At 42.2% G+C, this 25,931-nt stretch overlaps 1 protein-coding gene across 2 annotated transcripts in view; it reads left to right on the forward strand.

Moving 5' to 3' along the window:
• The window catches only part of RASGRF2 (Ras protein specific guanine nucleotide releasing factor 2), a 357,153-nt gene that overhangs the window by 168,445 nt on the left and 162,777 nt on the right, over positions 1-25,931 (forward strand). For both annotated transcript variants that reach the window (XM_088443784.1, XM_088443785.1), the window contains exons 2-5: positions 997-1,103; positions 2,194-2,341; positions 13,746-13,835; positions 16,636-16,889. In XM_088443784.1, the coding sequence (XP_088299910.1) occupies positions 997-1,103; positions 2,194-2,341; positions 13,746-13,835; positions 16,636-16,889 (599 nt within the window). The remainder of the gene's footprint in view (positions 1-996; positions 1,104-2,193; positions 2,342-13,745; positions 13,836-16,635; positions 16,890-25,931) is intronic.

Here is a 25,931-nt window from a genome sequence, read left to right on the forward strand (position 1 = left end):
GAGGCTGAAAGCTTAACTCTATGGTGCCCGATGACTGACGTCACACCTATACCCCAAGGTATCCTGTGGAACCCTATGGACTTTGTAGAAATAGAGATAACAAAGGTAAGTTCTTACCATATCTCATATTTTCATACCATAAGTACATTTTCTTTTTCATTGCAAAGCTGGACAATTTTCTTAGCATATCTTCAAATACAATCAATATATATACATTGGTACAGTATATTTACTGCAAAAATGTGCTAAGTTTTACCTTGCTGCAAGGACCCGGAGTGATGTCATGCATGTGCACTGAAACATGATGACCAACAGGGAGACTATCTGCGTACTGGTATTCAAGGGATGAATTTACTCACAGTAGAATTAATGATCGTAATGTGGAACATAAGCCTTAGGGGTAAATTTACTAGAGTGAGAGTTTTTCGAAGCTAGGTTTAGAAATGATGTTGCCCATAGCAACCAATCAGATTCTACTTAACATTTAACTAGCCCCTCCTAGAAGATAATAGCTAGAATCTGATTGGTTGCTATGGGCAACATCACTTTTAAAACTCACTTCTAAAAACTCTCACTTTAGTAAATTTACCCCTTAAAGTCTGGGAGATTCCAGAAATTGCTGATACGCTCACTTCTCCATCATGGTGCCCCCCTCACATACACACACAATAGCATGATAAGGCGTCACGCTGCCACTCAGCACACCTCCAATTTGGGTGTTCCCATCTGGCGGCCTGGGTAAAAAGTCGCCGGGTATGCCTTGCTGGAAATATCCTTTCAGTACATATATTTTAAGCATATTAACTAGTTTCGTTTGTACCTTTACTTCAGCATTAGTACTGAGATAATAAATCAGAGTAACAAAGGTGATTCATCCTGATTTACTATTAGGTGGTAATTCTTTGTAATGTCCCAGCAGCTCTTAATAATGTTTTCCATGTATATATCACTCTTGTCAGACCTGATGCCAATGTAATTATCCTGTAATCTCTGCAGCACTATTTCACCGTCACCTTTGGCCATGAGGCCCAGAAGCCATTGGAGTTGCGATGTGAGGAGGAGGCTGACAGGGATGAGTGGGTGGAGGCGATTCACCAAGCAAGGTAAGACGTGTTCCAGCAGACGTTTCTACAGCTTCCATGGTAATGCTGTGGCAGATTATTTTATTAGGTGATGGTCACACACACACATGGTTTTGGTGTGATCATGCTGCATGTGCTTCCATGTTTCCATTTTGCAATTCTTACTTTCATAGGCCCGAGATGGGTGCACTTATAATCCGATTAGAAATGGTTTTTACCTAATTATTTGACTTAATTTCAAACCGATTGGTCTCAAAACTTGGTTGTGCCTTCTGCTTTAGGGATTAGTTAAGTGGTAAATATATGTAAGCCGCCCATATTGTTCCCCGAGCTATCCTTGATGACCACTATTTGCTCTCAGTATCCTAGATTTTTTCAGGAATTTATTTTTCTGTAGGCAAATGGAATCTACTGCATTTTTTTCCATGGCCATCATAGGGTTCATTGATCCCTATTCAAAACTGTACTATGCAGGCAGCTTGATTCACAATATTTTGTGTGTAACTAAACCTAAAAGAAGGCACACGTATGGTGTATAGTGTACTAGGGTCTGGGATTTGTGTAAGTAAGATGGCTGCATACCATGTAACCATAAAATGAAAGCTCTTCTGCCTGAAGATCTGAGTCTGCAGGTCTCTATCTTACCCATATTTACCTACTCTGCCTGAAAGAGTCCCCCGAATTTCAGGAGAGTAGGCCAGATACCTGGATCCAACTCCTCCTTCAAATTAAATTGGCTGGGCCTTGATGACATTATCTACATCACCAAGCACTCCACCACTGCTGGTTAAGGACCCGATATGCGTTGTTGCACAGTTAGTGGGCCGGGCTTGATTACAAAGCACATAATAATGACCCTATGTAACCATTGTGTGATAACGTGAATTGCCTCTCACCTGCTGGATGTTTACCCTCCCTTTCTACAGCTACTGTGCCATTTTTCTACCGATTTTTGTAAAGATGGTGCCAGCATGGCACTGGTAACTCCCATTTCCTATTCACCCTTTAGGACAGAGTGACACCACAGATATAGCCCGGCTGGATAAGATCTGCAGAATGCATAATCATGAATGGAGAACTATAACTAATGGCATTCTCTTTTCATTTTCAGCTATTCAGACATCCTGATAGAGAGAGAGGTCTTGATGCAGAAGTATATTCACTTGGTACAAATTGTAGAAACAGAAAAAATTGCTGCTAATCAACTGCGACAACAGCTTGAAGATCAGGACACTGAAATTGAAAGGCTGAAATCAGAGGTATTTGTCTGCTGAAAGTGTTTGATTTTGTCTTTAGTCATCATCATTTTAAGAAGTAACATAATTAAGTTTGGAAACAAAAATAGGAAATGCAACACTAGATGTATGCAAAATATAAATTGTGACAAATAGCTAATGCAATTATTAAAGAGTAGTAAATGGACTGGGAATAAACTAGCTCTTCTCAGCTTGCCCATGCTCCGCAACTCCCCACCCCATCCCTCCCTGCTCCCTGCTACATTTACCCCCTGTTCCTTCTGGGTGGTCTGTCTTGTTGCTGCAGTCAGAACCGCTGGGGGGGTGGAAGTCAGCGGGGTGTCCCCCAACTCCCACTGCGTATGTTGGAGAAGGACCACCGCAGATTATTATATAGTAAATGAGGTTACATTTTCCTATAATGTACAGGATATCGCCAGTCCTGGCTTTTCTCATATTCTATTTAAAGCAAAGTTCCTAGAAGCTGTGAAAATCACCCATGGCCATTATTAATAGCTGAGAGTATATCTAGATTGCATTTTTTATCCCAATATTATGGTGGTCAGTGTATATCATAATCTGTGTATCAGACAACCAGAGTTATCCGCCTAGTGGGCTGTATTACCTATCATCTGTACCTGTTGTCGTTCTTTACAACATATAAAGTCAGTGCCCGTGGGCTGGAGAAATGTCCCATTTCCTTTACATTAATGAAGAAAAGGTGATGAGGATGATGAAAACAGGAAATGGGTGCAATATTATCCAGAAATCACTATCCTGTAAATCGGACCGGGTTACCCATTTAAACTGCAGGGTTACATGGGTCGTTCTCGTGTTAAACCCTGCAAACTGCCAGGGTTGGATTGCCAGATCACTCGACCCGGGAATCCAATTCTGGCCCCTTTTACACCTTGCAGCAACCTGGGTTAACCTTGCAATAACCCGGTTTTAGTTGTGGTGTAAAAGTGGTATAACAAACACCAAGCCCATTCCCATTCAACTGTCCCAGTGACAACCATTACCATGATATAAGAACCCATATTATGTCTTTTTTCAGGAGCTTTTTGTACTAGCTCTTGGCTTAACAAGGGGCCACATGTCTTTGCAGAGAAAGTCAGCTCACTGGTTACAGAGCATTAACAGAAAGTGTTTACGCAACCAACATAGTAGATTAATGTGGTTGCTTGTCAAGCTGTCCAGGACAGATTGTCTCCACTAATAGACTAACCTGTTAAGTGGACTTTGCTAATTAACTTTGCCAAAAAAATTCATAATAAAAAGAACCAAAGGAGGGAACATTATGCTATTCAGCAAAGCCAGATGAGACTACTTTAGATTAGCATGTGGCTCCTGAGAAGGCCTGTTGCCCATCACGGTCCTAAAGGTCTGCTCACACATTTGAAGATGGCAATTATCAGTACTCGGACAATACTTTTAACCCCTTCGCTGCTGAGGCTTTTCTCACCCTTGTGCTGAGGCCATTTTCTGACTTTAGCGCTCATTACATTCCAACATCAATATCAGACTTTGAATACTTTGTATTTTCAGAAAATATCATTAGTCTTTTTACTCAATCTAACACATTCATTTTTTTTGTAATCCAAATTTCCAGAATTTTTTTTTTTTAATTGACATTATAAGAAAGGAAACCAAAATTAAATGTGTTTTTTTAATGTCTTATAAGCACGACAAAGAAATACTTTGTGGCTCTTGTTTCGCCAATAATCCACCTTTCCAAAATAGTAAAAGGGCAGGATTCTATGTATAGGTTTTGACAAACAAAAATTGCACTTCAATTGAAAATTGTTTTTTTTTTTTTTTCTTAAAATTTTAACTGTCTCGGCTTTAACGCTTCCTGTGTGTAGCGAAAATATGGTAACTCAACAAGGCCTACCATTTTAAAAACTAGACAACCTACCGCATTAAGTGAGGGATCACTTTTTATTGTATTTGACACAAGATGGGGGAGGTATGGGCTTTAGAACCCCCCCGATCTGTGGAAATGAAATTTTTTGTGTACTGTTTCAGTTATTGTCTGGTGATACCAGACAATAACTACTAAGGGGGGACATCGTTTGAAAGAGGAGACTAACCTCTTCCAAGTCAGGGTGCATGATGTGGCCTTCCCCCATCTATGGAAAACTATTGCTAAGGGGGCCACATAATTAGAAAGAGGGACTCTTTCATATGTGAGTAATCTCACATTTACAGGTCTAATCATGAGCATTATAGCACACGTAGCATCCTCCCACAGAAAATGTCTATTTTCTGTAGCGCAGGGTAATATTGTCTGGTGATGGCAGGTGATCACCAGACGATAGCTACTAGTGGGCCACATCATTTGAAAGTGTGAACTCCTCTCTTTCAAATATGGGTGCCCACACAGTTGTTGTCTATGTCATCATGGGGGTGAGAGAACACATAGTGCCCTTCTCCCTACGTTTTTCATAGTGCAGCGTAACATTTTCCGGTGATCACCAGACAATAAGTACTAAGGGGACCCATCAATTGAAAGAGGGGACTTGTCTTTTTCTAAAATGGTTTCCCCTGATTTCATGGTTAACTGGAGGAGACCATCCCCATCCCTGGACTCCATGATTTTATCTGTAGAACAGTGGGTTTTGCCTGGTGATCACACTGATCCTTAGGCAATAATCTCTATTGGGGCTCGTAGTTCAAAAGTAACGAGAAGGTAGGGTAGCAGAAAGGTGGGTGTAGGGGGGCACTTTGCAGTGGATCACAAGTGGGACTCGTCATGCACAGTTTTAATTATACGCAGATGACGAGCCCCACTCATCCTCAGCAGCAAAGGGGTTAATGAACAAACGTTTACTCTAACTATTCAATATTTATAATGGAAGCAGGTGACTATGGACAGATAAACCAATGTGAAGGCATTTGTAATAAGGGTCAGTTGTAATCAGAGACTCTGATATTGGCGCAGCATGGTGCCACAATGTTTAGATTTGTTGCTTTGAAGGACTGGGGTCATAGATTCAGTTCAAATAAGGGTCCTGCATGTTCTTCCTGTGTTTTCATGGGTTTCCTTGGGGTGCTTCGCTTTCCTCCCACACTCCAAAAATCTATTGGTGGGTTAATAATAGACTTCTGACTAAAAAAAGCAAAAAAAACACTGAAAATGCTTCCATGTGATAGAGAACAGAGGGGCCTAATTCAGAGACGGACGCAACTGCAATCTCCTACGCATCACAGTTACTAAAATATGCTAATGCCTTCCAAAGCTTTGCAGAGCACAGGGACGCCCACTGCTACCTACTCATATCTGCAACAGCGCAAACATCAGTACCATAGACGCAGATCGGCCAGTCACGCAGCATGTAAGTCTAGTTTGACCAGCCACAAACACTGCAGCTCTCCAGGCGCGCCGAGAGCTCTCATACTCCAAAGGTGATCGCAATGGCTAATTTATGCACATCCATGAAACGGCGTTTAAACAGTCAGACACCTCTGCGTTTTTCTAACTGCCACACGTTACCTCCCCCAAACACTGACTACCTGTTATTCACTTTGTGAGTGGTTCCTATGTGCAAGAGTAATCACAATGCAATCACTGCTTGTGCGCAGTGCAGCTTTCGTGCATACGCATTTTTTGCAAACAATTGCTCGATCTGCGAAAATATTGGTATTGCGTCCGTCTCTGAGTCAGGTCCAGAACCAAGCAAAGTAATGCAAAACTCCTGAAGAAATATTGGGTGTAATAGCAAAAAGCATGTAACACAATAAAGTAATAGCTGGCCAATCGATGAAATGTTAGGAAGGGATAATTAAACATCTGATCATATTAGTTCCACCATCATACGGGTACTAGGGAGATATCACAGGATCCTCAGGTGAAATCGCGCTAACAAGAATATACCCACCAATAGGACAGTTCAATAGTCAAAAACCACAAGAAAAAAAAAAAAATATATAAAAACATATGGAAAAAGAAAACATGGAACCATAATGCTGTCATGTTTTGTAAAAAAAAGAGAGGGTGGAAATAAGCCAAAAAGAAAATATTTATAAAAAACAAGATAAAGAAAGCATCTCATTAAGTCCATTTGGGGCAAAGCAATTCATCCTGTCAATCCATTTGGCTGCGCATTGTAGCAAAAGATTCTCTCTATTACCACCTCTTGGTAATGGTGGGATATGATCCACTATTTTGTAGGTCAAAGTAGCAAGTGAGTATCTTCTCTCATAAAAATGTCTGGCCACTGACTGGCCACTGTCCCTTCCATTAAGCGGCAGTCGGATGGCCGGGCGTAGTGTTGACAATATAAAGTAGTCCACATGGGTATAGTATGGCATAAACTACATAAGAACTAGTGCAGGACAGTGTATGTTTTATGCTAAATTTCTTGCCCGAATGTGGATGAGAAACGTAGTTGCCTGCTTCTATATAAGGGCACGTCATACAGCCAAGGCATTTGTAACAGCCCGGCTTTTTTAACAAAAACTTCTTTTTGAAATTGGGAGGTATGGTAAAACCAGTAACATCATTTTTAACTAGATGATCATTTAAGTTAGGACCCCTCTGAAAACTTGGCATAACCCTAGAATTTTTTATGGGAGTAAGAGCAGGATCTGTGGTGATCATAGGCCAATGTTTTTTCACAATAGTATTAATTTTAGGACTGGCCATGGAAATTGTATTGAGAAAGATCATGTTATCTTCCTTCTGTTTATTATCCTTCCTGGAAAAGTGGACATTCATCTCTCGGGATGGCGATTGCTTTATTCATAGGTCTGTTCGGATCTTTTAACTAATATCCACGCTGATGGAATTTATCCAACACCTGTCTCATCTGTTTAGCTGCTTCAATTTCATCACTGACAATCCGTCTTATCCTTAAAAATTGGGAGTACGTTAACCCTCTTTTGAGGGCCGGAGGATGGTGACTGGCTGTGTATAAAAAGGTATTTTTATCGGTTGTCTTAGTATACAAATTAGTATCAAGAGATATTCCGTTCCAGCTAATCATAACATCAAGGTAGTGGATAGATTTAATATCATATTCCCAAGTAAATTTAATGTTATGGTGGAGTTCATTGATTTAATTCATAGCAGTAGTAAATTCTTCCGATGTTCCTCACCAAATCACAAGGATGTCGACTATATAACGAGTGAAAAATCGGACATGTCTAGAAAAATCCGGACTGTCAAAAAGTAATGATTTCTCAATCTTGAACATAAATATATTCGCCAAAGATGGTGACACGTTCGACCCCCATACTACAGCCTTGCAACTGGAGATAATATTTACCATCAAAATAGGAGTAATTCCTACTGAGAATTAATCTGAGCAAGTCCAAGAAGAATTCAATATTAGGTCCAGCATAATTCAAGTTAGAGCAAAGATATTCTGACAATTGAGCAATACTCTCTTGATGTGGAATACTCGTGTATAGATTCACGAAATTTATAGTGCAAAGGAGAAGGTCAGAAGGTAAATTTATCAGTTGTTGCAATTTGACCAACAAAGAAGTTGTAGCCTTCAGAAAAAAAGGTTATTTTTTAGCACAATTTCACCTGAGGATCTGGTGATATTTAGCCCTAGTACACATATGATGGTGGAACTAATATGATCAGATGTTTATTTATCCCGTCCTGACATTTAATCGATTGGCCAGCTATTACTTTATTTTGTTACATGCTTTTTGCTACTACATCCAATATTTTTTCAGGTGTTTTGCATTACTTTGCTTGGTTCTATGTTTTTCTCCTTAGCCTATATTGATTTTAGATGTTTGTGATTATTGCTACCATAGCTACCCATGGGCACACCACGCGGCGAGTGATGCGCCGGCTGGGACGCGGCCGTATTACGTCATCACTCCCCGCACTTTACTTGTGCCATGGGTAAGTGTTCTGTTGTCTATTTAAATGTTGGTGGTTTGCGTTTTGGTGATTTTCCCTGAGGAAAATCTTAAATAAAGATTGAAACGTTGGAATACTGACCTGACAGTTTGATGATTACAAGTCCTGTGAGTGCCGCTGTTGTTTTGGAGTTGCATATACGGTGGAAATCTTCTACCCGGGGAGGGCACCCAGGTAAGTTCCACTTTATTTTTACGGGAGGAATGCCGGTGTGATATAGAATTTGCAACAAGGCAGCACTCCACAATAAATGTCATTCAAGCCAGCGTATTAGCAGCAACGTTTTGGCTCTATTTATTAGGTGCTTTCGTCAGGCACATGTACTGCTGTGCCTGACGAAAGTGCCTAATAAATAGCACCGAAACGTTGTTGCTAATACGCTGACTCGAATGACATTTATTTTGGAGTGCCGCCTCGTTGCAAATTCTATTGTTAACCAGCATACCACTGGTAATTTATGGAGGGCACCAAGCTAAGTATACCTTATTTGCAAAACACGTGAGTGCTAGATTTATTTTCTATATATAATATGCAAGAAAGGTTGTCTGTCTGTCTGTTTGTTCTTTATGCAAGGCCAGAGTTTGGGACCTAACGCCACCAAATTTGGCATGGTGGTGTAATTTGACCAGGATTAGATTTTTGCTTAAATTTGACCTTTTGTCAAAGCCACTCACTGTCACACAACCCCTAAATTATCAGGTTTTGTTTTTAAAAATATTGTTTAGTGTGTACCGCCAATATTGGGAGCTTCCACTGGCAGAGTAATAGCGCCGTTTGTCTGTTCGGTCGAAAAATCGCTCTCATGTGTTGCTAGCATTAGATACAGGAGTGTCTAAAGACCTTACATTTGTTTGCTTTTTTTCTGTTGTATGTTTTAAGCGAGTGGTTCCCAAACTGAGTGCCGTGGCACCCTTTGGTGCCTGAAGGCATTAGCAGGAATGCCATGGGTTAGTGGTTCAGTACCAAATAAAATTATTTTTAGTCAGTAACCAGTGCTAATGGCTGCCAATCAAAAAATCAGCGCAGCCCTGTAAACCACCACATAACTGAACCTAAGGGTGACATACAAGCACAATTTACTACATTTAATTTTTGCTGAAACTCTCATTGCGAAACTTTTGGCCCAGGGGTGCCATGGAAATAATGCTGATACTCTAGTGCGCCGTGATGCAAAAAAGTTTGGGAACCACTGTTTTAAGCAATATTTTACGTTATTGCCCCTGAGAGAATTTGTAACGGTTTGTACAAAATTGCAAAAAAATAAATAAACGTATTGTAATCATCAAAGAAAAAAAAATTAAGGCATTATTAAAATCCTGCTGTTTTAGGGTAATTTGGTAGAAGCTACAGCGATCGTGTGCTTTGATTGATTTCTTTAATCTTTGCTGTGGTTGGGCCTGATATACCATATTGCATTAAAGGTAACTGAAGTTTGTGGCAAAGTTTCCAGTGGGAATCCTGTTCAATTGTTCAATGTTTTCCTTTTGGGTACGTTTCAGAAATTCGCCTAAACAATCATAACTATCATGCATGTATAGGAAATTAATACTGCATATTATATTGCTTTAAAATGACCAGAGGGATATTATTAGATCTCACCTGGGATTTTCTGATAAGACATGTATGCCCTCTGTATGTGTACTATTTTCTGGAATGTTTAACAGGAGATATTAGCAGCTGGAATAGTATGTTTCCCAGGCATGAGATCAAAATGGATTACTCCCCTGAGGCCTGTTCACACTAAATTGCCATGGCAACCCCCTGAGTATAGTGATTAAGAGATTAATGGTGATAAAACATTCAAATCAATAGATTTATGTGACAGGAACGGCAGCTCCTGCTATACTGTATGTGATAAACATATGTGTAAGACATTTTTGATAGTGTGCCTAGTACACAGGTTCTCAAACTCGGTGCTCATTGCCGTCCAGTCCTTCCACTGCGTTCTACACACCTGCACCTGTACCTCTGGAGAATTCCCTAGCTGATCACACAGCTCCAGGCAGCGGAGACACCAGTCTCACGGAGCAATACCCTCCAGCTCCCCACAGTGACCACATCCAATTGGGAGAGCACCGCCACACGTATCGTGCCAGCGGGATTTCGGAGCTGACCGAACAGCCGCACACAGAGCATTACCTTCCAGCTCCCCGCAGTGATCACATCCAATCGGGAGAACACTGCCACACGCATTGTGACAGCGGGATTCCGGAGCTGATTTCACAGCCGCATACAGCGGAGCCACCGATCCCACGGCACGCCGACATTCAGCTCCCCATAGTGACTGTATCCATCTGGGAGAGCGCTGCTGCATCCCTCCCAGTAGCGGTAAGACACACTTTCTCCTTTCCAACATACGGAGAGAAAGACATCTATTTATCTGCCGCTATATCTCCATTGTGTTGATGGACATATCCTTTTACAGGATTATTCATTCCAGAATAGAAGTTTTATAACTCCAAATTGATTATCTTTAATATCACTATTATATGCTGGGACGCCAGCACGATATCCTCAAACCTAAGTCAATTAATACAGATAATCTATACTCATTCCAGGTGTGAGAACGCAATAATTTCAAACAGTGCATAAAGAACTAAGGCCCTCATTCAGAGCCGTACGCTCTGAGCAGAGCGCACGCTCTGCATGAGGGCCGGGCTCCATTTTCATGGAGCGTCCTCCTGGACGCTCGTATAGCTGTGGGTCACCACCCACAGGCTATACGAGCGTGCATTTTGATGGCCGCGATGGTCGTGACCATCGCGACCATCGAAATTGCGAGCCAGAGCCTGCGGTTGAGGTTTTCAACCGCAAGCTCCGGAGTGATTTTGGCTCTATCAGAGCCAAAATCACTCCCACTGACATCACTAGCGATGTCAGTGGGCCAGCTTCTGACGGGAGGCGTTCCCGTGGGAACGCCCCCGGCAGGGAGGCACGCCCCCGGCACGCCCACCAAAGGGGGCGTGCTGTCAATCAACATTGACAGCACGCCCCCTTTGATCGGACACAACGAGCGAAGGAAAGTCCTTCGCTCGTCGTGTCTGGCGCATGCGCACGACGGAGCTCCCTCCGTCGTGCGCATGCTCAGTGCAGACCATCGACCCACTTGCGAGCGGACAGCCGCTCGCGAGTGGGTCTGAATCAGGCCCTAAGACAGTACTAATTCATTCCATGGAAATGACACAATTGAACTGATTTGTTACATCTAACTGTATCACTTATTCTTTGCTCAACAGAAGATTTACTATCTGACACAAGCAATTATTTTGATACAATTTTTTTATATGTTATATGTATTGTGTGTAATGTATTGTGTGTGATGTATCTATTCCATTTTTAAGAAGTAAAATATCCCTTTTTTTATTCATTCAGTGTGTGTTACATTGTGTAGAAACACATTCCATTGCAGTCAGATGCGATCATAGCGCATTGCCCATGTTGTTTTTTTAGCACTTTTCTGCTGTTGTCTATGGGGGATTTTTGGAAAGGCATAACTCAGGGTAGGGGGCGAATTTAGACTTGGGGTTTGTTTTATTAGGTAGCTATTGTTCCAGTGTAGGTGCTTTTGGGGTTCAGGTAAATTAAAAAGTTACAGATTTTAAACTATTACCTCATGAATCCGCCATTATATAGAGATAGGAAGTTTCAACTTGTTTCGCAGCCTAAGTAGGAGCCTCCAGCAGGTGTACTTACTGTGGCTTCACTTGGGTGCACCAAGATGGCTGGCCAATGCGGGCAGTAGCAGTGGTGGGCCCCGCGGGGAAAGTCGCGGCCGTTAGCTGCAGCCAAGACCTGGGGGGGTAGCGGCAGACAGGTGCAGCATGCACGGATCTGGGATAGGAGTTTGATTTTAATTCCCTGTAGTAAAGGGAGCCATGGCAGAGAGGGGCAGCTGTGGTAGAGTTACAAGAGAGGAAAATGAGGCAAGCAGCAGAATTAAGGATAGATTTTCACAATTTTGCCATTTATTTACACAGAGAATAATAGTAAATTATAGTATAAATGTAATAGAAAGTAAACATAATAATAGTAACAACATTTACATCAAAGATGAGGAAAAAGAGAGTAGTTTTAGTGAGATGATAGATAGTAGTAGTGAATGGGAACATTTCCAGGGATAATGATTTCCACAGATATATACTGTGCATAAAACCCATGGACTGTCCCTGAATGTTAAGGACAGCTGGTAACTCTGCACTGACAATGCAGCGCCCATATGTGCGGCTTTGGCGGTATTGCCCTTGTGACATTATGCAAATACCGCTACAGACCCTTCCCTGGTGTACATCCGTGCGTCTGCATGTGCAGGGATTGAGACGACCACTTTAAATGTCTTTAGAAGCTGCAGTAACGCTTGGTGCAACTTTAGATGAAACCATCGGACACACCATCGAAACTTGAACCAGCCCTATGCTAGGTGCTGATTCTCTGCATGGCATGGCCTCCAATGTGAATAATTATGCATCTGAGATCGCAGCCACTTTCATTGGTGTGCAGTAGGCTCTTTGGGGAATTGTGGGGATTTCAACCAATGAAATCACTGCAATTTCTACCATTCGCGTTGCAGGGATTTAAGTTATTGCAATAAGTATAGTGGCCACAGAATAGCCCTCTTAATGCATGCCGCGCGGCACTCACACGTTATGTTTAACGCGACTTTTAGGAGGTGAGATGTTTGTGGACACATCTGTACTGATCACGGCAGCAAATAATGAGATTATAGAATTGATGTAAATCAGTATACCTTACCTTACCTGCTTGCAATGTTCTTGTGTGTGTATAAATCTTTCTTGTATTACGTTTACTTAAACAAAAAAAAGTTTTTCCATCTTGCAGTTTAGATCCACCATAACGCTTCATGTATTTATTGTATTGTGGGCCTGATTCAGACCCGCTCGCTAGGAAGCGTTCGCTTGCATACTACCGAATTTTGCATTGTGCGCATGAGTACGCATGGCAGTGCACGTGCGCGAACCAGTCTGAGCGGGAAGCGTTCGCTCGCTGCGCATAGACTGCCCAGCTAAGTGAGTGACAGGAGAAGCCGATTGTAGGTGGTTACAGAGGTTGATCTTTGAAAACGGGAGAGTGGAGGTGCGAACGCAGGCGTGCCTGAGCATCTCAACTCCGTTTTAGAGGCGTGCATAATTAATACGCAGCATCATAGTGCACGTCATCTATGAATTTGACACTGAAGCCCTCGCAGTGCTTGCGGTAGGGTATGGTCAGCCACAAGCGCTGCATTCGCTTCCGAAGGTACCGAAGGTTGCATACACTTCCTGGAGATGACGTGCGGAAGTGGGCGTCTTAAGACAGGCTGGTGGACGTCTGCATACACAGGTGCATACACTATATAGACATAGGTGGCGTGCTTATGCCTTGCCGTGCGATCGCCTGCCTTGCAGTTAGTCGAATTTGCATACGCATCTAGCGAACATACACATCTAGCGAACATACACATCTAGCAAGCGGGTCTGAATCGATCCCTGTGTTCCTTCACCGTAATATGCAAATGTTTCTGTCTCATGGGAATGTTTTCTGTGTCAGATTGTAGCCCTCAATAAAACCAAGGAACGGATGCGCCCTTACCACATCAACCACGAAGAGGAGGATCCGGATATCAAGAAAATCAAGAAGGTATTCTGTCAATCAGATGAGTAAAGCGTTACCATTGTACAAAGCTTACCGTGCCTATATAAAGTAATCGTTCTTATAAGCAGCCAGCTGTGTTTTGAATACATCAGCCAGATCTTTTGATAATAAATTAACATTCAGTGTAATCATACAATCAACAGAAATGGATTTAATATAAGCAGTATAAGTGTCCACTGCTCTTAGTTTTTCTTTGGTGATGGACCGTCTGCTGTGAGATGACATGATCTGGTCCAAATCGTCCCTCAAACATCTGCACAAGTCAGTATGGTAATCATTATTTACATGTTCTTGTCTAGCTGCATAAATGTAATTGACACCTGCGCTATTCTTATACGGACACTCCCATGTATAGCTCTGTTAGTTATTTCTCACTATTGACATTGCGAGCACCAAATAAGTGTGGAAAATAAATACGTTTTGGTAGGTGTATAACAGAGCAAGTTTGCATAAATTGTGTGTTGTGTATTTTGTTATACTGATATGCTCACCCCAGTATACAAGGCTCTTTATTTTAACTTCCTTGTACTCATATCACTTACATTTATTTTCCTGTACTATAATTTTCATATTCCTTTTGCTGTTTTCGGAATGTTATTAAGTAGAGATGAGCGAAGTCGCAGCTATATATTTGCGACAAATTTCATGGCAGAGCAGCCATTTTCCAAAAGAACAAGGTTTAGAGATACAATCTTTGAGATGAAAAACTTGAGAGGAAAACTTCATCTGCCTGCTGGGATAAAATCGGTTTATTCTGCCCTGTGGTGTGGTAGGAGAAGGATCACAGATAGGACTAGCACATGAAAGTATTTAAAGCAGGGATGGGGAACCTCAGGCCCGGCGGCCGTGTAAGGCCCGCGGAATCATTTGGTCTGGCCCTCTGAGCTTTTTTAGGCAAGCCTCATCTGGCTAGCTGGGTGCCTACAATGACACCTTGCAGCCAGAATCTCTGCAGCAGTGCTGTCTGGGCCGTCCTTAGGACACTACAGACGGTCCCACCGCTGCCCTTACAGCTGAAATGGGGAACAGATTCCTCAGGATGCTCCAGGCATTGTTGTAGTCATCGGCGATTGTGGCGAATAATGTTATATATATCAAAATGCCCCTCGGCAGAAAAAAGGTTCCCCACCCCTGATTTATAGAGTCATAAATACAGCAGCTGAAATTCATACAGTTGATCTTGGTTTGGTGCACTAAACCTAATATTACTAGTATTGCTTGTTCAGTTGTTTTTTTACTCTCTAGATTGTGGCTTCAATTGTGGCAGGCAGAGCTGTAACAAGACTTTTTGGTCCCTGTGCCAGAGAGAGCATTGGTGCCCCCCCCCTATTTTAAATAGTGGCATAAAATAGTGAACCTAAAAAAGGGCCATGGCTTCATGGGGAAGGGCCAGGGAAGAGATAGAGGAGGCCAGGAGATGCTGAGGTTAAAAGAAGAGGAAGCTACAAGTGAGAATGATAATAAACAGGAAAATTGACAGGCCTGAACACCGCCCCCTGCCCTGCGGTGCCCTGTGCCATGGCACAGGTCGCACTACCCTAGTTACGGCCCTGGTGGCATTTGTCATCAATCACTATGTGACAGTGGTTTGTCTTGTTGCATTTTCAATGTCTTTCAAAAATCTATGAAGGGGTGTTTGGGTATGCATTTATAATGTCCACAAGAACATTGCAGACAATTTTGTCGTCACCATAATAACAGCACTGTTATGTCGACTTTGTTAAAATGCTAATTACAGCATGTCAACACTGTCAGCTGTATAACTGTAAAACTACTGATGCAATTTAACAGCGTCAACATCGTGGTGGAATTAGGACGAACATGCAGTGTTTTTGTCGACATATCCTACCACACCTGAATGTCTGTGGCTTGTTGCACTTGCATGTACTGTTGGTAGCCAGTCTCACTGGCACAAACTGGGTACAGCACCTATAATTCATATCATTTGATTATTTGTGTACTGACTACTGTGTAATACTTGAATCTCTCTCTTCTAGAAGATAATAGCTAGAAACTGATTGGTTACTATGGGCAACATCTCCAATTCTAAAAACTCTCACTTTAGTAAATTTACCCCTCAGAGGCACCGACAACAGCAGCATTTACACAAAAAGCAAAACTTTTCCAATCTGCTGGATGGAGCTTACTGACATCTTTCTCGTGTGCAAATAATGAGACACTTATGTCATCTGCTCTCCCCCTACGATGAGCCGCTGATCTTTGTCTAGATCATAATGAAGGAAAAATGCGCTGTCACTATCAAGTCAATGACCAGATAATTAGGAAACATCTGGCAGGTCCAATTTGTTTCTGAATTCTCACCAAAGCTATGGCCTTAATTGAACCCTCTTCGACTTGTGTTTGCAAATCAATACTACTGGATGCTAAATTTGGTAAACTAGCAATTTAAAACAATTTATTTAATTTAATTTATTTTTCTTCACATTGCCAGCTTCATTATCGGTCATATTTATAGGAAATATATGGCAGCATCTGTTTGTATATGATGTACATATTGCATGACCAATCATACGATGCCTCATGCCACCCGCGGGAGCACACAATCGTGGGTATATATTAGACAATGTCCCTGATATATCGTTCCGAACCACCTCAAAATGTTATTTTGCACTATTTTGTGTAATGTGTACCCAGCCATACTGGTTAAATGGATCTCCTGCACTGTACAATTTTCAAAACAGTTTGCACAGTATACTGAACAAATGATGATGTATATATGTATGAATATACCTGTGTATGTCACTAACATGGTGTGTTTGTCCAGGTTCAGAGCTTCATGCGTGGATGGCTTTGCAGGAGGAAATGGAAGACAATTGTTCAAGACTATATCTGTTCCCCACATGCAGAGAGCATGAGAAAGCGCAATCAGATTGTATTTAACATGGTTGAGGCTGAGGCAGAATATGTGCACCAGCTTTATATTCTTGTGAACTGTTTCCTCCGGCCCTTGAGGATGGCTGCAAGCTCCAAGAAGCCACCGATCAGCCATGATGATGTCAGCAGTATATTCCTCAACAGGTGACAATTCTTCTTCTTATCATATTATCCTGAAATTCCATAGATTTCCATGTGATTAAAGCGGAACTTTCACCACAATATCTAATAACAGTCATATATTTCAAATTATATCTGTGTTACTCTAGGGAATTAGATAGATATGTAGATGTGGGATCCGTATGCTTCTTATGAAAAGTCTCCTCTAGCTCAAATTTTAAATTTAAAGGTCCATCTTCCATAATCGGAATGTTCTAAAGATATCTCAGCAAAAAAAAAATTGCCAGCTTTGAACTGACAACCATTTAGTGGGTTATCGCTATCATCTAATCTTGGCGGCTGTCTTGCGCCATAAAATATTATCACATAGTAGCTCACTATAGTGGAACAAGGAAGTCAGAGAATACTCTAGAGATGCAGTGTCAGGAACCTTATGGGAAGTTCTTCAGGTAAGGACAGAAGCCAGGGGGTTAGGGTGACTAGTGAACAAGCAGGTGAATGACAGTACTAGGGTCTCTCCCTATTGAGGCCAAACCCAGGTTTGGCTAGACCTGCCCAGAGGCGCGGAGTCTAACTCACTTGGTGGTCTTCACCAGTGACCCCTCCAGATGGGATATGGGTTTCGCTGCACCAAGTGAGCAGGTCGCGACTCTCTGGACAGGTACCTGGGAGTGGCAGGAAGACTAAAAAGTATATTAGCACGGATTAACACTAGGAACCCTAGAGATGAGTAAACACTAGAAGACACTAGAATCAGGATAGTCACTGGAGATAATTCGGAGGCAGAGTTGCACTGATATACACAGGGATTGTAGACACAGGAATGTACTGGGAGTTGATAGAGATTCAATCGCAGACTTGCACTGAGAATTGGTAGGGGTCCTAATCGCAGAGTTACACTGAGAAATGTAGACACAGGAATACACTAAGAACATGTAGGGATCCAGTCGCTAGGTTGCACTGAGAAATGTAGACACAGGACTACACTGACAATTGATAGATTTGCACTAAGAACACAGGGAAATCTAACACAGGGATGCACTGAGAATTGTAAAGGAACCAGTTGCAGAGTTGCACTGAGAACACAGGGAAATGTAACACAGGCATGCACTGGGAATTGTAAAGGAACCAGTCGCTGACTTGCACTGAGAACACAGGGGAATGTAACACAGGAATGCACCGAGTAAAGGATTCAGCTGAAAGCTAACTAGTAATTAGCATGAAAGCTGACACCAGTAACACAGGGAGGCAGCTGGGGAACTGAACAGCACAATAATAACAACATAGGAGCTGTTATGTAAAGACCTGAAGTTCAGTGAGAGAACTAAAATGACACACTGGAAGTCAGCCAGGGAGCTGATGCAAATAACATTGGAGAACAGCAAGAAGGCTGAAGCAACACACTGAGGAGTAAACACGAAGAAACACTGGTGAGTATCACAGTCACTGGAACAGCGAAGTTGAACAGCAGTTTCCTGTTCCTGGAGAGACTAGTCAGGTGATATGGACCAACATGGCTGTGCCCATGCCCGGCACCCCGGAACCAGGACGCACGCACAGAAGCCCTAGCAGACCCCGGGGAGAATACTCAGCCCCCACTCACCTCTACTGCCAGCGACTGAACACCTAAGCCCAAGGACGCCGACGCGGAGGTGAGTAGTGACCGATCCCAGGCCGCATCCTGACATGCAGGTCTGTCAACCTGTTAAATTATTGTTTTCCTGCTGTATCCTGGCCACAGGCTGTCATATGGTTTTGCTAGTTATTTAAGCTCTATGGTGATGCATGTGAAGGATGATTATAGGGGTAATAGTAATGGATTATTTCTAACAAGGATCATCACTATATAGGTTTTAGCCAATAGGGCGGGGGGGGGGGGGGATGGATGTCTATTTGATAAAGAGTGGAGAAACACTTTAAGATTTCTCTGATAAAGGAGTCTTGTAACGGGACACAACTTCAAAAGTTGTTACAGAGTTATAAAAATAAACAAATGTAAAATTACAACATGACATTTTTGATAATACATACTCAGACATAAAACATCTTTAGAACACACTGTGTATGTACAAGTTTCAGTACCATAAATAAAATAGGTGCTGCCAGCTGCTTGCATAAACAAAAAACCTGTCTCGCAATCTACTATGCCAGTGCAAATCTGGACTGACTGTATTTGTATTGGTATAGTACCTACACAGTTTTTTTGTAATGATGTTTTATACTCCGTGTATGTATTATTAAATGTCATGTTATAATTTTACATGTGTTTATTTTTATAACTCTGTGCTCCCTGCCTTATGTCAGCGCTCCTGCTTGATTGTCTAGTTTATTCCGTAATAGCTGTCAGTTAGCCAACATACAAGCTCTCATGCCATGCTGGGAATTGTAATTCCACAACAAATTGTGAGCCACAGGTTTCTTACATTAGATTTGAAGTTTTTTCTGTTCACTTTTCACTGAATTATATGGATTTAATATTGTATTTGTATTTTGCCCTATGTTGGTGACAAAGTGGGATAAAACTGGATAGTGCTTTTTTTCTCTGTTATACACCTGACAAGATGCAGAAATATATTATGTGACTTTATCTTGACTTGCCTTTATTCACATCAATGATGAGAATCCGCTTTTATCTCCTTTATGCCTATTGAGCTTAACCTGGAAACATGACTGACATGAAGGAATCATCAAACACAATTGATATTCTGAGAAATGTCATCTGTGCAGATAAAGATTTATGTACTAATCCTTCACCAATCTAGGATTCCTGTGTTTGCTTAGACGGCTGCGTTTTATTTCCAATGATATTTCTTCTGATTTAGCAAGGATAGCACAGTTTCTTTATCACTTTTTCTAATGGACTTTAACAAAATAAATTGGATGGATTTGGTGACATTATGTTGTTTCTGTACAGAATTGTATGTGCTAGAAATTCATAAGTCACTGGCAGTGCCACATCTTGGGGTAGATGTATGAAGCAGTGAGAAAGTGGAGAAGTGTGCCAACGGAGAAGTTGCCCATGGCAACCAATCAGCTTTGAGGTAGCATTTATCAAGTACATTCTATAAAATGATAGGTAGAAGCTAATCGGTTGCCATGGGTAACTTCTCCACTGGCACACCTCCACTTTTGTCACTGCTTCGTACATCTACCCCGTTGTACTGTATTATATGCAACAGATTCATAAATGTTGCACAATTACAGTAGACGCAAGTTTGCGCAGGCCCAGCTCTTCGCATTGCTTGAGTCGTAGTATATGTAACTAACATGGCAGTAAGATCTGTGCGTTTCTCCAAGGGAGAGCACGAACCTCTAGTTAACTGGAGACACATGGCTTTGGTGGACAATGGGAAGAAGCATCATGCCTATCAGTAAGGCCAGCAGAATATCTGGCACAAACAAGACCATGAGTAAATATTGATGTCTCTCCATTGTTGCTGGAGTGACTTTGTGTGAAGATGGCACGTTCTGCTGCAACAAATGGTCCCCAGGTAGTGTTCCCGCTAGACTGCGGAATGGGCGCAAAGGGTCCAGGCACGGAGTACCGGCGCGCGCTTCAGAAAGGGAGTGTGGCTGAGCTTGGGAGGGACATGCCCCCAATTCGGCACACTTGGGGGCGTGCCCAGCACTTACAGAGGTTCTGGGCTTCCCCCAAGGTCTCCCCTCATGGTGAAAAGATGGCGTGCGCATGTGCACGCCATCTATTCACCCGGTGGAGATACTGTAGCTCACCGCAGCTTTTCCCACCCACGGGACACTGCGCCTGCTGATGAGAAAGGCACAGGGCAGGCCGTTTTATCGGGGTGATTGCTGAAAGGACAGGGCACATTTTGCCCCTTTAAAATCAGGCAGGGCGTGGCGTCCCGCTAAAACAGCCTAGCGGGAACACTACCTGGATTGCAGAGGTATGTACAGTACTGTATACGCAGAGATTTTATTTCTCTGTAACAGCATTTCTTTGTATTGGTATTCAGCTTGTAGCACTGCAATGTGATTGTCGTACAATATTTTACCATATCTTGTCATGTTATTTGTCTTGTTTCAGTACTGTATTCCTTTGTATTGGTATTGGGGCTTACAGTAGGGTTAGCATTGAAATATCGATGAATTGTTATGGGTCATTATGATAATTCATATATGATAATCAAGTATCAATGTTTGCCGACCTCCAGGATGCGAAAGGAATACGTGGAGCAAGATGTGTGGTTCCCGTCAAGGAATTTGTTGTGAAATTATATGAAAACACAAGTGAAAGTGCTCTTCTTAGTACATGCACATTGAAACACATCTGATGAACATGCAAATATCAATCTGCTGCTACAACTGCTAAGTTGAATCTCAACTCTTTTGTAGTAGTGAAGAACCACACAGTTAAAGGGGTTAACAAACACTACAGGCCAAATGTAATAGGGTGACAGTATAGAAAATGTGAGTGTTTAGCAGTAAACTGTCACATTGGTCGAGTTTTATATTCAAAATGGGAAAACATCTGGGTGAGAGTTTAAATCGTGACAGTTTTTTGAGTCTTAAAAGCATGAGAGTTTGCGTTCTCAGACTGTACAGGTTGAGTCTCCCATATCCAAATATTCCGAAATACGGAATATTCCGAAATATGGAATATTTTCAGCATGACTGAGATAGTGAAACCTTTGCTTTTTGATGATTCAATGTACACAAACTTTGTTTAAGGCACAAAATTATTAAAAAAATAAAGTATAAAATGACCTATAGGCTTTGTGTATATGAAACATAAATTGATTTCATGTATGTACACAAACTTTGTTTGAACCACAAAATTATTGAAAATATTGTATAAAATTACTTGCAGGCTGTGTGTATAAGGTGTTTACGAAACATAAATGCATTCTGTGTATGGATTTGGGCCCTATTCCTAAGACATTTCAATATGGTATACAAATATTCCAAAATACGGAATATTCCGATATCCAAAGTACTCTTGGGGCCTAATTCAGACCCGCTCGTGAGCGCTCGCAAGCAGGTCGATGGTGCCCTAGTGCGCATGCGCACGACGGAGGGAGCTCCGTCGTGCGCATGCATGAGACCCGCATAGCGACGGCCAGCCGTCGCTATGGGTCTCGCACCAAAGGGGGCGTGATGTCAATGGTGAGTGACAGCACGCCCCCTTTGGTGGGCGTGCCGGGGGCGTTGCTGCCCAGACGGAGGCGTTCCCATGGGAACGCCTACTGTCTGGGTCCGGCCCCACTGACATCACTAGTCATGTCAGTGGGAGTGCTTTTGGCTGTGATAGAGCCAAAAGCACTCCTGGGCTTGCGGCAGCGAGACCCTACCGCAGGGTCTTGTCGCAAGCCCGATGGTCGCGATGGTCTTGTCCATCGCGACCATCTTTTTGGCCGCTCGCTATAGCTGTGGCCAGGAGGCCGCTCCAATTTTAGGTAGGAGGGCCCTGATTCAGAGTGAGCGCTCTTGTCAGAACGTCTGGCGCTGAATCAGGCCCTTGGTCTCAAGCATTTTGGATATGGGAGACTCAACCTGTTTTACATTGGCCGAGTTTAAAAAGTGTGAGAGTTTACTGCTAAACTCACATTTTCTAAACTCTCACCCTGTTACATTTGGCCCTACAGTGGGAACATTATAAGTATCAGTAATGACAACTTTCTTACTGTACAATACTTGAAAAGGGGATAAGGCCATTATTTCTCTGATTTGCCATGTAAAATTGAGTTTTGCTAAATGTGTGTTGCACTGCACAGAGTATAATGTATATTATTTGTGTAACATAGTTATATTATGTGATCCTAGTTATAAAAATGTATGACTATTTTGATAAATATTAGACGTGTCCACATTCCACATACATCTTCCTTGCGTGTTAAATAGTCCGAGGTGCGCATGCTGTGGCACAACTCAAATGCAACGTTTTACTTTCAAATGCATATTATTAGCAAAGCGATGTGAATAGAATGCACAAGCAGCTTCTGCTGATTACAATGATATGCGGCATGCCTATATTCTATGTGCGACTGTATCTGCATGCAAAATGCTACAGATTCTACTTCTCATTTATCTAGCATCTTCTCTAGAATATAATACCTGGAATCTGATTGGTTGCTATGGGCAACATCACTTTTAGATAGAACTCCCATCTTAGTAAATTTACCCCATAATCTTAAACTGGCCACACATCTAAAGATTATCTGTCCAACCAGCAAACTAGTTGATTGGTTGGAGTGAAAATCTGGTAACGTATGGGAGTAAATGATGATCAGCAATTTGCTCCTAAATGCCAGAAAACAGATGAAAATGGTCATTCAGACAAGTTTGTTAAATGTTTGATCTAAACAATTGGTTCAAACAACAGTTTTTGTCCATTTTCTGGCATTTGGGAGCAAATTGCTGTTTGTCATGATGGTTGTTGTGAGGAGATGATGTTGTGACTCCGTGTTAAGTCCACATTGCACTGAATATGGACTATGGATTGCAAGCCTTGATAATGGTCCAATCTTAAACTGAAACGTTGGTGCTTATTTACTGCAACCTGGAATTAATTTCCTTACTATAGATGAACAAATAAATTGCTGATTTCTTGTCAAGTCTGGTGAGTGCCCTTGTAACTGCGCCTCTCATTGTCTCTCTCTCTCTCTCTCTCTCTCTCTCTCTCTCTATATATATATATATATATATATATATAGTGGCAGTATCACCAGAGGTGGCACTGGTGAGCAGCAGATTCTGTGTGTGGCAGGGGAGATCCACCCACACAGACTAGAAAAGCATTGTGGGAAGATGCCTAATTGCTGCCCAGTGGATTCAGTCTGGGGAGGACTGAGGCAGAACAGTCAGACAAAGCTCATTGTGCCAGGAAGCCATTGGGGGCCAGGAGGCCTGAGCCTAGACCTGTGAGATACAGGGTAGGCCATAAAACTCTGTGACTGAGCTATGGTACCTGCAAGGAACCAGGCCAGACTGTGAGGCTGTGGCAGCCAGCCAACTAGAGACCAGGCCGGAGCCTGTGTTAACCTGCAGGAAGCAGGGCTAAGCTGACTTTGGACTTTTGTTTGCAGACTAGCTGCACTTTAATAGTGAGGGTTGAAGAAGTGAGCTAGTGCCCTAAACAAGGGCTAGGTTTGTTTGTTATCTTCTGCTTCCTGATTTCATATGCTGGAAGTAAAGCATCACCTGAAAGCTGTGTGTGGACCCTCATTAAGCACCTAAACACTGCACCCATTCACCCTCTGCCGAGCGAATTAACCCCAAGACATCACAATATGGTGGAAAAGAATGTGGGCAAAAGATTCTACGCACACAGGTCTACGCAACAAGAGCTGCGCAGAAAGTGGATTACAGCAGCTAATGGAAGTAAGGAGGCTCACTGCACCTGCATGGTGGAAGGCTAGTCAAGGTGGTGAGTGAAGAGAAAAGTTAAAGTCTGTTAAACCGAAAAGTTTTCTGCAAGTGTGCACTCTTCCTTTGGAGAGGAAGAAGAATTGTTCGCAAATGTGCGAAGGTGTTATTTCAAAGAAATGCAAGAGGTTATGACTTTTGTTACAGCAGTGTTAACAGGGAAAACTATTTATTTTTCTGAAAGCACACAAAAGTGTTTCTCTGTCTCGTTAAGACAAGGTGTGTCTAATTATCTGGTCTGGACATTTCTTTTGCAAAGAACAGAGCAAGTGCTGTGTTGATTGCTGGACATTGTAGTTCCACAGAAAAGAAAGCAGGTGCTGTGTTTTTTATGCTGTACAAGTGAAAAGTGCAAGTATATACTGTGTCTGTGAAGAGAGCAGAGGTTCCTATTGAAAGGCTATTGGGACTGCTTGATACATGCTGGTAATTGTAGTGCCACATGAAAAAAAAATGTTTTGCTTTGTTAAAAATACTTATGAAGACAAAGTGTAATACAGTGAAAACAAAAAGTTGTTTCTGTGTATTTTTTGGGCCAAGAATCATGGGAAACAAATAAATATTCTAAAAAGTTTCATTTTCAATCTAGAGAGATGAAAAACCTGGGCTGGAGTTTACAGTCTGAATGTGAAGAAAGTCGGTTATATGAAAAGGATTTAAAGCTGTTTGAAATCCTTTGTGGTGAATCCTTTCAAGTTGATGGGGTAAACAGTGTTATTCAGTTGAAAGAGATATTTACAAAGCAGAATGTCAGTGTGTGTGGTCAGTGTATGGTGCAAGGTCTGTCCAGAAAGGACTATGGCCCTCATTCAGAGCCGGACGCTATTTGCGGTCGTTCGTTTAAAAACAAGGGGTGGCTATTTAAATGATCCGTACGCACATTGCAGTGTGTTCACACCTCTAAGTCTGAACGAACGAGCAAAACATACGCTCGTTTATTTGTTAAAAACGCCCCCTGGCCGCACGCATCCTACGTCATGTCCGCTATTTATTAGATTAATCGAGTACATCGACCAGCGTATGAACTGCTCGCTATTCTTGTGGTTGGTGTTTGCTACCACAAATTTGCGTGCAGTTCTGGCTATAAAATAACCCAGTGACGTGGTCAATGACGCTGCTGTTTTAAATATACACACCCATAAAACGCCCGTTTTGACCTTTAAGCACGCCTGCGTTCGGATCTCCACTCCCCATTTTCAAGCACCTTCCCCTGTTACCACCCACATACGCCTCATTCTGTCACTCAAAATAGCAGGCACTCGCTATATAGCGTACAAAGGATTTTCGACCGCACTGACTGGTTCGCGCATGCGTACTAAAAAGCGTACGCATGCGCAGATGTGCAAACATCGCTCGGAACGAGCGTACTGCCGCTAACGAGCGGCTCTGAATGAGGGCCTATATCAGCCTGGAGGAATTTGACAGTATGCGTAAAGCTTGAATGAAGGCAATTCGTATTATGCTGGGAAGGTTGATGACTTAATGGAACAATTGGTTGATGAGAGAAATGTTCATGAACAAGCTGAAAATAAATATCGGAATGAATTGTCCACTTTGAAATTGGCATTTGAGCAGCAAGAAATAAAAACCTATTAAGTTCTCAAATGGGCAGTTATGTCTGAATGCCTTGAGGAAGCTCAACTTTTCAAAAGTGCTACAAAGTATGAGAATGATGCGCTCCTA

This window comes from Taudactylus pleione, unplaced genomic scaffold (assembly GCF_031769625.1).
Source record: "Taudactylus pleione unplaced genomic scaffold, aTauple2 ptg000333l, whole genome shotgun sequence".
In the NCBI taxonomy this organism is placed as follows: domain Eukaryota; kingdom Metazoa; phylum Chordata; class Amphibia; order Anura; family Myobatrachidae; genus Taudactylus; species Taudactylus pleione.